This window comes from Electrona antarctica (assembly GCF_951216825.1).
Source record: "Electrona antarctica genome assembly, chromosome: 5".
In the NCBI taxonomy this organism is placed as follows: domain Eukaryota; kingdom Metazoa; phylum Chordata; class Actinopteri; order Myctophiformes; family Myctophidae; genus Electrona; species Electrona antarctica.
The window spans coordinates 46,784,693-46,798,988 of record NC_136810.1 but is presented as its reverse complement, the minus strand read 5'-3'; the positions used below and the strand labels follow the sequence as shown (position 1 = coordinate 46,798,988).

The window sequence follows — 14,296 nt, the reverse complement described above, 5'->3', positions numbered from 1 at the left end:
ATGATGGAGGTAGGCTACTCTGTGATGATCCTGGCTCTATGGGGGAGCGTTGTCATCCTGGAGGATGGCGTTATGTCCCGGATTCTGAAAATATGGGATCGCCACTGGCTCCAGAGACCTCATCCCGATATCTCACTGCATTGATATTGCCTTCAATGATGACAACTTAGCCCAGGCGGTGGCGTAACCGTCTGGGCACCCGACTGGTAATCCAGTCGCAGTGTGCCGCGGGTTCGACTCCCGAGCCCGACACGGCCTTTACTGCATGTCTTCCCCCATCTCTCTCCCGTTTCCTGTCAGCCTACTGTCTGTCCCTTCAAAAACCAATAAAAGGCGTAAGCCGCAAAAAAAAAATCAAAAAAAAAAAAAAATGATGACAACTTCAAGTTATGTCTTTCCTCTGAGACAGATACTGCCCCCATACCATGCCAAGCTGTTGTGGCTGTGTAGTTAGCTTGCTAACATTGGTGTGTGAATGTGGGAAGTGAGGACGCTGGCGTCGACTGTTCGTCGCTTCACCTCCCAATGTATGAATGAATGAACCATTGTAAAGCGCTTTGAGCACTTGGAAAAGCGCCATAAAATGCAATTCATTATTCCTCCCGCTGCTGAGTTCCATAACACTGTGTGTAAAGTAAAAGTGTAAAAATGGCCAATATGTGTTTTTTCCCTTATTACTGTGGGAGAGTGCAATCATCCAATCCACTAACGGCGGGGCTCCACTGGACGCGTGCGTGCGTCAAAAAACGAACCGGGGAAATTTTAAAGCAGTCATGCAACGCAACGCATCGTAGGCAGTGGAGCCACCCTTCATTGATTAAAAAGGGAACATTCCCTGACGGTGACGGAGACGCGGTGTTAGTAAGCAAATCAAAGCAAGGGTGTATACCAACCACTTGCCATTTTGGCAACCTTTTGGAGGCGCTACCCACACGTTTGGCTGTGTTGCTCATTCCACAAACGCCCGATCCTTACAATCTATACCTCGTTGTAAAGATGACTAATCAACGATTAAAATGGAATAAAATACAATACCAAACTAACTTGCAACATTGTGTTTAATTGCGCGATTTGCTTGCACACTTGGAAATATCCTACCAATTTCATATGACATGCCTTTACAAAATAATTTTTTTTCACATTAGTTTTATACATTTTATGAATAGATGCCTACGACAGCTCCCGACCTGACGTGACTTTTGTCCTGGCGCACGTTCAAGGTTTTGCGGAAATGTTAAATTGCGGTAATTCCGGCGTGCACCCATATTTATTTGCCTCAAGTTCTGGGTGCCTGACGCAGTGCCCTGCAATCACAATATTTCTTATGCCCTTTAGGCGTAAATATAATGCCTCTTGATTATGCAATACCTGTTTTCAAAGTACTTTGTGCAGTAACCATTTCAATAGTACTTGGAGGCCAGTCTAGAGTAGACATCGTACATTCAGAATGCAATCAATGCATGTCCCATCGGATATGTAATACCCATGGTTCCTTTTTACTGCAACCCTTGGTTTCCACACATGGGAGATAATAACTTGATGAGATTCTAACACATGGAGAAATGGAGAATGTCACTTTAATTTGTTCTTGAATGTCCTATCATGCACATTTTCCTTCTTAATGTATCCATTCCCGAATCCCAACTGTTCATATCTCTATATAGAGTTCCACTCCATCCAATGTCGTATGTAAGGAGAAAGCAACAGTGGAAGAAACAGCCCCTGGGGGCCTCACACCAGCAACTGCAGGATCACTCCTGGGTGAGTCCTTATAATGCAATAACAATGATGCAACCCAGTTGTTTTCTTAAGTGTGTGTGTGCATGCAATAACAATGATGAAAAACCTGTGTGTGTGTGTGTGTGTGTGTGTGTGTGTGTGTGTGTGTGTGTGTGTGTGTGTGTGTGTGTGTGTGTGTGTGTGTGTGTGTGTGTGTGTGTGTGTGTGTGTGTGTGTGTGTGTGTGTGTGTGTGTGTGTGTGTGTGTGTGTGTGTGTGAGCAAAGGGCTTGTAGGTGTGACCATTTTGATTGCATGCACTTAACACATTTTCCGGCGGCGGCTGAATTGTGTACTCCAGAACCGCCACGCATTCATCTCTATGTAGAACTGTCTCATTTTGAACGCCGTTTCACTCGGAAACTGAGAAACAGGAAGTGGAAAATCGCTATTTAACACCTTGGATATCCAAGCCGGAGTTCTCCGTCCAAGGTCACGGTCAAGTGACGGTCATTCTGAAAAAAGATCCTGTGTTAGACGGCGCTCAGCGGTCCAGTCGCTAATCGCGATAGATTTATTATTACCTCCCGTTGTTGTCGATCGACTCTAGAGTGGTGTGGCTATTGTTAGCTGCTACACAGACATGCACACCAGCTTCCGGTGCGCCGGTAAAAGTGGTCCGTGCGCTACAAATGATGGGCACCCTGGATGAAATGGATTAAATAGTTCCGGGCTTCTAAGGTGTTGGAACAGGCAAATGTTATTTAATTCACCCAAAACATACAGTTTGTAACCGGCGATCATATCGTTTAGAGAAATGAGTCGCAAATCAAGCTGGTTTTGATCCAAAACGCAGCCTGGAAGAAGAATCGGATATATTAGGATTGTAAAAACTGTGTTCCCATAGACGGCATAAGCCAGCTGAATTGTAGTTGTTTTTCCATCGCACCGGAACCGGAGTGTCCCGAGCGTGTACAGAACAGAGTTGGGAACCGTGATCAATTTATATATAAAAAAAAAGCATCAAAAGCCGATCTCAGCGTTTGGACCAGAAGATGTCAAAAGACATTCTCGGCGGCAAGTGAGTTGAGCTCGAACTTTGCAGTCTGCAAATTATTCTGTGAAAGGAATACCTTGACCACAAATAATGGTGTTGGTGCAGCATGCAACATTGGTGAAGCCATCCTGGCTATTGTCTGCGCCAGGCCGAAGGCTTAGCCGAGGCTATGTTTTCACCCCTGTCCATCCGTCCGTCGTGTGTGTGCGTGCGTGCGTGCACTAATCTCTGGCACCGTTGGCCCGATCGGCGTGAAACTGTGCTCCTGGAGGCCAGAGCAGAACCTCTGTCCAACATTTTTGACATCGGCCTGTTATCGCACCACCAGGAGTTTATTACTAGTCTCGTACAGATTTAATTTTGTCCGAACTTCACGCAAATCAGTACACATATTATCACTATAGTCATGTGATCAAGACCGATCTGTCAGATTTTTCATATTCCATCCCGATTGGCTGGAGTTTGAACAAAATGCCTCAAATGGTCATTGCAGTGTTCGATTGCCGTGAAACAATGCTGGCCCACAATAAGCTACCTGCCCTGGCTGGCGGAGACCTGTGTTTCTAGTTTGTCCTGTTTTCGAAGTGCCTGAGGCACTTTATGTCTGCTGTGTCTGACAAGTATGTCAACTATACTGTATTTAACAATAGTTAGTATATCCCTTATGATTTATGTCTGCTGTGTCTGACAAGTATGTCAACTATACTGTATTTAACAATAGTTAGTATATCCCTTATGATTTATGTCTGCTGTGTCTGACAAGTATGTCAACTATAATGTATTTAACAATAGTTAAATAGTTAAATAGTTAGTGTGTGTGTGTGTGTGTGTGTGTGTGTGTGTGTGTGTGTGTGTGTGTGTGTGTGTGTGTGTGTGTGTGTGTGTGTGTGTGTGTGTGTGTGTGTGTGTGTGTGTGTGTGTGGCTTTATCTATCCTTCTCATTGTATGCTTAATAAAATAATAACCATACCGTATCTCTGTACCGCCCAGTGTCTGAGCTGAGGCGTCAGGCCGTCCAGCAAGGTGTCCCAGTGGTGGCTCTGTCAGTTAGACTGGTGTTGGAGAGACTGACGGAGATGACTGGTGGAGATGTTGGGGAGGACTGCAGAGCTCTGCTGACCTCCTCCCAGCGGGTTAGTAGTGTTGTTGTTAAATTCAAACAATTGTCATTATTGTCATGCTTTCATTCATTGAGCATTCCCCTTTCACTTCCTGCCTGTTTCTCGTCCAGAATCATTTGGATGTTCTGCTACAGACCACAAGAGAGCTTCTGTTTCTAGGAGCTTTCTGCCCCAAGTTGTTCTGGCAGGAGTACTGGAAGGATCAGGTGTGGGCATATGAGTATTTACTTAAGTGTTATATGTTAACAAATGCATGCCATCCCATGTGTAGATCCATACTATGCATCCAGATGCATGGAAGCAAAACTATCTCATATGATGGGATGAATGAATGATCTAATTGTTCTTTTCATACAGAAGCAGCCCAAGCTGGAGGTGGTACACCATCTTCACTCTTACAACATCCTTACTTTCAAGTACATACTAGAGAGGTAAAGGAGGGGGAAAAAGTATTTAATTTGATATAATTTTTATTTTTGTATTATATACAGTATTAGCATAGTGGGCTTATTTTAGTAAATGGATGAATTCAACTACGAGAGATGCAAAAACCAAAGAGATTATTCCAACAATCACTTGCTTTGTACTTAATCTTGTTCACTCTCTTCAGTGACGAAGGGGTGGGGTCATGGTTGTTGTCCCAGTTGAAAGCCCTTTGTGGTTGGTCAGCTCCAGAAGACCAGCCGGAAGGCAGACGGGCTCAACAGAATATTCTGTCAAGTAAGACACCACAGTGTTTTCTCAGATGTCATCATAGTACATTTTAATTGGTTGTCAAACTACTGCTAATAATAATCGACCTGAGGCCAATTCTAAAAGTGCCTTCTAAATTCTAAGTTTTCTGAAAAACCTAAAATACATTATGTTTCTATGTATGTATTAGTGCTGCACGATTCTTGCACAAAATTGAATCTTGATTTTCCTCCACAATAATTGAGATCACGATTCAATTTTTTTTCCCATCAAAATATTTATTTAAAAAACTAAAACAAAAAAAAACTAAAATTAATTTGACTAGTGCTGCACGATTCTTCACGATTCTTCACAAAATGATATTGCATAGGTGTCTGAATCTAGATCTCGATCTTTTTTCGATTCATTGTGCAGCACTACTATCTATTATACATTTGAAAAGACGTGCCCAAGCCCAGGAAAGGAACATAAAGTCACCAGCTACTACGTCACTGACACGCTGCAACACGCTGCAACACACACTGCAACAACACACTAACACGACACAGCCTTACCCTCCGCGTCGATCCACGGCTATCTCCTCATGTCGCGCCGCACGCCCACACTCAACAACACCCGCGTAACAACTGTCATTGCACTGACACTACAGCCGCCTCCCGTCCAGACTCACAAACAATATCAATATCAATAATAAACACAAACACGCCACAAGCACCGACACCCCCGCCTCATTTGTTGCCAGGTCTATGAAAACAAGCCCAGAAAAAATGCCATTCAACACGCTACTTACAACTCGCTTACAATTCGCGGACCTGGCAACACTGCATCCTGTTTTCCCATTGGCTACGGTTGCTACAACACGCATTTGCACTGCATCTTGGGAGCAACACAGCTTAATGTAGGGGTCACCGATTGCTGTGCTACATCCCCCTCATGTTCTCACCACCCCGTTCGGCTACACCACACACACTAACCTACACAATTCTCCACATGCAACACAGGGCCCTTATTGGCTAGCCCCCTCACATGGCGATCCCCACACCCGAGGCGCATATATGGATACGAACAACAACAACAGCAACACCACACGCACACGCGCGCTGCAACAACAAAAAGCTACGTACAGTGTGTGTGTGTGTGTGTGTGTGCGCGCGCGGGGGGGGGGAATGTGGATCGCCGCGCGATGCAGCGCAAATTGCACTACACTACACAGGGCTCGACAGTGCGACTACGTACTCGCATTTGCTACTTCACATATCACCGTGCAAGTTGTACAATTCACTTTGTAGCACCGCTGCGACTACACAATCCGATCTTTAAAGCTAAACGTTGCGCAGTTTACATCCAAAACAATGTGTCACTCTCTCGGTTCTGCACCGCTGCTGGAGAAGTATAGCACTGTCGAAGGCAGCGCAACTAATCCCCCCCCCCCCCCCCCCCCCCCCCCAGCGAGGGAGGACAGAGAAGAGAGCGAGAGAGAGAGAGTGGCAGTGGCAGCCAGCAGCGATGTAAGATGAGCCTGTGCATTTCACGCTTTTCACCCTATATAACTTCAACGCATAGGCAATCAAGTCAAGCCCATTAATTAATGACTGCTGTGTAGGGCTGACGATTGCGTGATGCTTATATGTACAGGATTCTATAGGTCACCACTTTTGGTGTGACACACACACGGCTCCTGTCTCTGTTTACAATGCGTTGTCAAGATTTTGGAGAAGACTGATAGTTCCTCCTTTAGTAATTACGCTGTGGAAGTATTCACAATAGACTACTTTTGCATTTATTGGGATTGGCAATTTGGGGAAAGGAGGAGGAGGAGGTGATCAAGCTCCACAAGACCACATTGGTGGCTCAAGGCTGCATTTATTTCCCTTTCTTTCCATCTCGACGGTGCATGGGATGATGTGACCCCCTCCAGCAGGCTAGGGAGCCCCGCTCAGGTTAGCGGAAAATGACAGCGGGGTGCGGGTTGCCAGGTTTTTTTATAAGTAAAGTATTCAAAACAAAACACATTAAATTCCAAAACATATATATATAATAATATATTTGAATTCACGTCATATTTTGCGGAATTTTGACCTACTTTCTCTGTTCATTGTCAATGGCTAATATTGACACATGTGGGGACTAAAGCTGTATATAGGATAGGAGGGCCCTCACACACATGATTTCATAACTTTTCATCGTGCTCCTAAAATAACTTGCGTGCTACTTGGAAAAATGCTAAGCGTCGAGCCCTGCTCACACACACTACAACACGCTTAAAACTCGCGGACCTGGCAACACTGCATCCTTTTCTCCCATTGGCTATGTTGATAATTTGTTGCCACGTCTATGACAACAAGCACAGAAATAATCTACACCTGGCGTGGAACAAACGGGACGAACCAAGGCGCATATATGGATAACAACAACACCAACAACACTACACGCACACGCGCGCACGCGCTGCAACACAACACAGCTGCATACAACGCGTGTCACTGTGGACTTCTGTACCTGTGGACTTCTGTATCGCAACGCGGGGCAACGCAACTCTGGGATGAGCGGGCCGAAGGCCCGCGAAATTCTAGTGTATGTACATTGCAAAAACTACCCCAAAATAAGGGGTTCCTGTCTTGAAAGGTAAAAAACCCCAAAGGCGTCCTAAATGAGTTAATAGAGGAGCTCAGAGGAGAGCACTTTTCTTTTTTCTTAGCGTTTTTTGTGGCTTTCGCCTTCGGATAGACTGACAGGAAATGGGGAGAGAGATGGGGGGGGTGACATGCAGTAATGGCCGTCGGGATTGGGAGTCGACCGGCCCAGGCCAGGAGAGCACTTTTCTAGTTATTATTTTCTACTACGTTCTATGTTTGTATCTAAACTCTGATTATAAAGCATTTTGGGCAGTTATCTGTGTATGTAAGGCACGATACCAATTATTACATTTTAATAATAGATCCTTGTAGTCAACTCATGACTCGGCTACCTACTATAATAAAGTTGCCCCTGGCCTGGGCCATGGCTCAGTGGTCCAGGCACCTTGGCTGGTAATCCAGTCTGGCAGTGTGCCGCGGGTTCGACTCCCGATCCCGGCGGTCTTCCCCCCATCTCTCTCCCCATTTCCTGTCAGCCTACTGTCTGTCCCTCCATAAAAAATATAAAATAAAGACGAAAGCCACAAAAAAAAACATTACAAAAATAATAAAAATAAAGTTGCCCCTGTGCAAGGCACAATGTTTGGTACCGTTTCCCTTATGGCCGAAGAGCCATGAATCTGTCTGTGTTTCAGCTGTGCTGGGCATCTTGGTGGGAACAGCCTTCGAGGAGAGCCAGGAGGACACGGGTGCAACCAACAGGAGGCTCTCCCTGTTTTGCAGTTCTTTACTAGACGACATGCTCTCCTGTGAGTCAGTGCACTTTTCTCATTCTCAACCTCCACGTCCTCGATGTTGAGTGCTAAGTGAAGTCATTTGGTCTGCACTTGTAAATCCTGCTTTTAACCGCATCGTTATGATTATTGTTATTACCCATCTCCTTCTTCAGGGGCTTTAGACACCTTGGATGACACACAGTCCACTCAGTCTGATGGAACTGCACCTGAGCTATGGTGAGAGATGCATATAGCAGAGGGTTTTTAGTTTATCAATGTTGGATATGAACCTCTGTTTGGTAGTAGGGCCAGGGCTGGATTCACCACTGGGCTAGGGTGGGCTCACTGGGCTGAAGCCCAGGGGCCCCAGACTTAAGTATTGCAATCCAATTCAAGTGAGATTTGTCTTTTAGTTAGTGTATGTTATACTCTAGCCCACAGTAGACAAAAAATGAATCCAACATTTCGGCGGTTAAGCCTTCATCCATGAATGAATGGATGAAGGCTTAACCGCCGAAACGTTGGATTAATTTTTTGTCTTACCTGCTGTCCTCATAAAATATTGGCACTCTGGCTATTGGCGTGTGCGGTCACCCTCTTGTTTTTTCAAGATTTCCTCTACAGGTTTCTCCCGTGTGCCGGCACCGCTACAAGGACTTTGGTGTGCGTTAGCTTCTTTGTACACAATACTCTAGCCCACAGGCCTCAACTCCTATAAATCTGGCACTGGGTCCGCGATATAGACAAATATGTTTGACCAAATATATTAACTATAAAAGTGTGCTCCTCAGAGCAAAGGTCTCCGACGGGCCGGGTTGCCTGCCCACCCAAGGCCCTTCAAACTTTGGTCATATAACCACTTGGAATGGGATCTGAAAAATCCAACTCATACATTTTGATCACATGGCGTGGGTTATTTGGAGGTTTCTGTTCAACTGTTTGGACAATAGCAGTGTGTGAATCCTAGATAAAAACATCTCTTAACCGATTTATTGTTCTCCTTCTATCTGCCTCTGGCTCTGTCTTCACATTCCTCTGTTCTCCCTCCCACGGACTCCCTGTTTGTTTGCACAGGATTCAGCTGTTTGATGCTTCGTTGTGTGGTGTGTCCGTAGCACCCGAAGCTCTGCACCGTTTCTTCACTCACTCCCTCACGCACACTCTCACCTATAAGCCTCGCCTCACAGGTAACACCAATCACATGGGATGGTGATAACAGTTCTCTTTCACAATGCTACTGGCCTTTCATTATCATGGTGACTCTGAAAGACATACAGTGTAACAGATATAAAATGCAAACATATTTCTTCAGTGTCAGAAGCCATAGCCATGCAGAATGGGTGGAGCTTTGCCAAAAGCAGTAGGTTGCTGATCTCTATCTTTCGGAAGGTAAATGGACCTCATGTGTTTCTTGACTGATGTTAATGATGAAAAAAATCACTACATACATAATCTGTGATGTTTTAACTAGTACTTTTTAATATCACTTTAAGATGCACTGTACTCCATTGCAGGCCTATAGTGCCAACCTTATGTTGTAAATGTGTCATTTAATGTTCTGTCCGTTTAGGGCAGGCTATTGTCATTCTTACACTTTGTTATAGACAGATGGGATGGGAAACAGTAAAATTACCTTATGAAATCAATGTTCTTTGAAGGACGACGTCACCCATTTTAAACCGAGTAGACAAAAATGGTACCATATTTTAAGATTATCTCATGAAGCACCTTTTGCTTTGCGCCGTGTGTGTGTGTGTGTGTGTGTGTGTGTGTGTGTGTGTGTGTGTGTGTGTGTGTGTGTGTGTGTGTGTGTGTGTGTGTGTGTGTGTGTGTGTGTGTGTGTGTGTGTGTGTGTGTGTGTGTGTGTGTGTGTGTGTGTGTGTGTGTGTGTGTGTGTGTGTGTGTGTGTGCGTGCGGTAGCTGGCTGTAATCTTCAGTGTAGAGAAGCTGCTCTGTCACCTGCAGCAGGTGATGGAGACCCATGAGATCAACTGGCAACACGTCCTCTCCTTTCTCTCTACTCTGCTGGTGTATAATCCCTATGCCCAGCCAAGCCTCAGAGGTACACACACACACACACACACACACACACACACACACACACACACATTAAACTTTGGATACGTATCTCAAAGTCTGCTGGTCATTGTGTACCTCCCAAAACACATTTCAATTGTATCTGTAAAGTGCATGTACATTTACTGTATGACCTGGGAGCTTGTATATTCGTTAATACAATACTTTTTAAACTTGTAGACCTAGCCAATTGTCTGTTTTTGGCACTGCACTGGCAGTGGCTCAGGGGTAGAGTGGCCGGATGGTTCCCATCCCATTCCCATTCGATCCCGGGCTCCCCCCCCCCCAGAGTTTGTGTCGAAGTGTCCTTGAGCAAGACTCTGAACCCCTAATTGTTCCCAATGTGCACGTTGGCCACTTGTATGGTTTCCTCCTAGCCTGACACTCAGTCTGAATTTTCTTTTCGTTTCACTTCATACATATTTTCTTAATGGGCGTGGCTAGCGATTCATGGCTGGAGCCTGGCTAGTTTCCTCCGCCACCGGTGTATGCAAAGCGATTTGTATAAAATGCGCTATATTATAAATGCAACATTTACCATTTTTGCCCCTCAGAGCTGTTGTCCAGATTGCTGAGCTCAGCATTTGAAAGTTATGACTTGGAGTACATGATCACTGCATTCCTTCTGGCCCGCCAGGGGGCGCTAGAGGGCCCTGCATTCTTCCCCTCCTATAGCGACTGGTTCAAGGTTTGTTTATTTAGTTTACTTACGCATTGAATTATTTTCTAGTGTATTGTGGATTCTTCCTCCTGAAATAGGTGGAACTGGGGCAGAGTAAAATAGTTGAAATGTGTTTTTGAGTGGCGCAACCACTCCAAGGAACAGCAATGTCCTAACCTATGTGACTATGTCCCAATGTTTAGAGTACCAGTAGGGGCTAAAGTGGCGCTGTTGTGCCAGAAACAGAGAGAGAGAGAGATAGTGTTGCACTGTTGCCTGCTAATTACAGAGAGAGAGAGAGAGAGGCAGGGGGAGAGGCGCCACTCAGTAATGGTCAGATTGCCTTGACATTTGCTGTGCACATTCATGCTACTGTATTGATTTTGGTGACCCAATGACCTTAGTGCCACCATCAAGCCATCAAACATTAACATTTCAGATTAACGTGACCCGTTAGTCATACATTGACCAAATTTGCCTTTTGCAACCGTGCATTGATTAATTCTCTCAAGATTAGGAAACATATTATTTTGGTGAGCTCTCCTCTAGCACCACTATCAGACCAAAGTAAATATGAATGAGCAAACTGGGGATTTCAGCCTTGATGAAGGTCTGCAATCATTATTGTTTTTGTCAGCTTTAAGTGGTGGTAATTCATATGAAAGAAGCATTAGCTAATGCTTTCATCCCATGCAGATGGACACAGAGAAGGCAAATATCCTTTATGAAACAGAACTATGAAACTAAAGCTTAAAGCTACTTTACTTTCTTTGTAACCTTCCTGGTTGGTCTACCTCAGAATGGAGCCCAGGTCTACTGTAACTGCGTAGGTGCTGAAATTTCAACCACTGAGCTAAATGGAGCCTCCCTGCAAGCTCGGGGGAAAAGTACAATTTTGATCTACCACTTTCTTGTCAAACCAGACACATGATCTAAATGTCTCAATAGTAGAGCTGGGCGACTAAATACAACAGCCGCAATTGTATAAGTTATACTCTATATACAGATTAGACAAAATTATATTGTAATCATCACAAGCATGACAGCTTTAAGTGCCGTATTGGTTGTATAATCTAAACTCTCCTGAGAAGTCACTGGGTTCAGGAATTTAGACAACCCAGCAATGGCACATCTGGTTTGACTGAATGTTCCCTGGCTCTGTGTGTCATGACATTGATGTTGATCAGCTGGTGATCACTGCAGGGGTTGTTGTTTTTCTTCTTGTAAACCTCTCTCTCTCTCTCTCTCTCTCTCTCTCTCTCTCTCTCTCTCTCTCCTGAGCCTGACGCACACTTTTATTTTGTACATGATGTGTTATGGTTTTCACGTCATTTCATTATTTACATTTTAATTCTACACCGCTAAGTCGTGATCAGCATGAACCTTTGTCCCCGGATGTTCAGGTGTCTTTTGGAGGGGCCAGCGGTTACCATGGACACAGCAAAAAATCTCTGGTGTTCCTGCTGAAGTTCCTTTCTGACCTGGTGCCTTTTGACCCCCCTCAGTACCTCAAGGTGATCACGTACAGGTTTAAACATTTTAAAATCTGAGAGGACCTTTGATGTCATGACATCAAAGGTGACATTATTTGTGTTTTTTCTATTCATTTGGTCATTAACTGGTTCCGCACCGGGCCCGAGAAACCGAGATTGATTTACCTTAGCAATCGATGCCATGCCCGGCATCCCGAGATTTGTTTTATTCCCCATAATGCAGGGGAAAAAATTAAAATAAGAACGTTTACCTAAAAACGTCAAATACTCGCGTGCACGCACGTGCGCGGTCTTTATGTGCATTATGGATCATAATATGCTCAAAATGCGATATTCGGGGCTTGATTAGAGCTTAATTTGACTTAAATGTGACAAAAACAATTATTCCCTGATCGGATCACCTCTCCTCCTGACCTGTGAAAAAGCTAATGGAAGTTTACTATTGTTTGAACCGGAGGTTTTTTCCAAAACGTCTGGCACTGGCGCGCTAGCGGCCACTATAACACTGGCGCTGATCCAGTTTAACCCTTAGCCTACTGTTGACGGAATTGACGGATTTAATGAATTAATCCAAACCTACCGTTGACGGAATTGACAGGCTGGTTTAATTCCCTATAATTGGGGGTTTAATGTAGCAAAATGTAGCAACTTTTGGCTAGTTTGGCTAACGGCCGATGTAATCTACCTAAAACCGGCCGAAATCCTCGCGTGCACGGTTGATCACGCACGCGCACGGTCTTTATGTGCATCGCTGTGTAAAATGCGATATTTGGGGCTTGATTAGAGCTTAATTTGACTTAGTTATAAAAAATACGATGATAGCTTAGCATCCCGGACATCTGAGAGTGCAGCACAGGGCAAAACTATTACCGGATGTTATTGATCGTTAAACCGGAAGTGCTCTCGCCAGATTCGCTCTATTTGGTCAAAATCGGCATAATGGTGATGTTACCGCCACCATCAGGACTGAGTGTCTAAGGCCCAGGCCACACGTACACGGGTCAGTGGAGCTGTGTAGTCATACGAAACAGAGCTTTTGAGAAACGATGATGTCACCGCTTATTAGCGCATATCATTTTTACTAGGTGAGAAATGCAGCTTGTGCCTGCATGGAAACTACATGGATATCAAACCGATTGTTCATGTTTATATATTTATATATCACTGCAACTTTAAAACGTATCATATGTTGCATCAACTGCAGCGAGCAAAGGCTCTGCTCTGCTGCATCCAATAATAAATATATCAACCTAGTAGTCCAGTGCGGACTGGTGATTTCATTTGTATTGGTGCCGAGTGCGAAGCTTGAACAATAGGTTAATTGCGGACCGCTACAGATAAACTGTGGATATTAACCTACCAATAAGCCTACACCAACAAGTCTATGCGTGGTGTGTGCATAGCCGCATGTGAAACTATATCGTGCTGTATTTTGCTCTCCATTTCATGGTCATGGTCATGCGAGGAGAGAGAGAGAGAGAGAGAGGGTGCAGAGAGAGAGAGAGGTGTGAATGGAATCGCATCAAATAGCGTGGTTGGTGAGAAGAAAGTATACAGTGGGTCGCCGTGCGCATATGGCACATCTCTCTCCTGTTTTGGTAATAAAGGGCGCACCCTTGACTGCATTCCGTTGTCACTGCGCCTGTATGCCGACAATGTGCGTGCGTGAACTTTTATTAGCCTACATTATAACGTGACATTTATTATACACCTGGAAAATATAGCCACACTACAAGCTCACATAACTGGTTGTGGATGCGACACTTCTATAGGTCTGACTCTGCTATTATTTTCTGTGCAGGACTTGCCAAGTCGCCAGAGCAATGGTAAAGTGTCTATAATTTTTTAATTATATGGAGAGAAAAGTCGAGAGTCGGGATTTGGAGATTTACGCACATTGTGACATGCTGACAGACAATGAAAGAAACATGTTCCACTTCCACTCACAATTTAGGTGTCTTTTAAAATGTGGTACTTATTCCTTCATTAAAATAAGTGTAAATATAAAATCTAATATAATATAGTATGTATATGTATATCACAGATTTTTCTATTGGCATTAATTAATTAAAAATAATTGCCCTATAATTGACAATTTTGTGTGGGCTTCTTGTTTCCTCTTTCCG

At 44.3% G+C, this 14,296-nt stretch overlaps 1 protein-coding gene across 1 annotated transcript in view; it reads left to right on the top strand.

Moving 5' to 3' along the window:
* The window catches only part of fanca (FA complementation group A), a 37,535-nt gene that overhangs the window by 6,585 nt on the left and 16,654 nt on the right, over window positions 1-14,296 (top strand). The window contains exons 3-14 of the mRNA XM_079502037.1: window positions 1,665-1,761; window positions 3,765-3,907; window positions 4,006-4,101; window positions 4,253-4,326; window positions 4,506-4,615; window positions 7,860-7,973; window positions 8,114-8,177; window positions 9,015-9,127; window positions 9,253-9,329; window positions 9,861-10,002; window positions 10,571-10,704; window positions 12,081-12,191. Of these exons, the coding sequence (XP_079358163.1) occupies window positions 1,665-1,761; window positions 3,765-3,907; window positions 4,006-4,101; window positions 4,253-4,326; window positions 4,506-4,615; window positions 7,860-7,973; window positions 8,114-8,177; window positions 9,015-9,127; window positions 9,253-9,329; window positions 9,861-10,002; window positions 10,571-10,704; window positions 12,081-12,191 (1,275 nt within the window). The remainder of the gene's footprint in view (window positions 1-1,664; window positions 1,762-3,764; window positions 3,908-4,005; window positions 4,102-4,252; window positions 4,327-4,505; window positions 4,616-7,859; window positions 7,974-8,113; window positions 8,178-9,014; window positions 9,128-9,252; window positions 9,330-9,860; window positions 10,003-10,570; window positions 10,705-12,080; window positions 12,192-14,296) is intronic.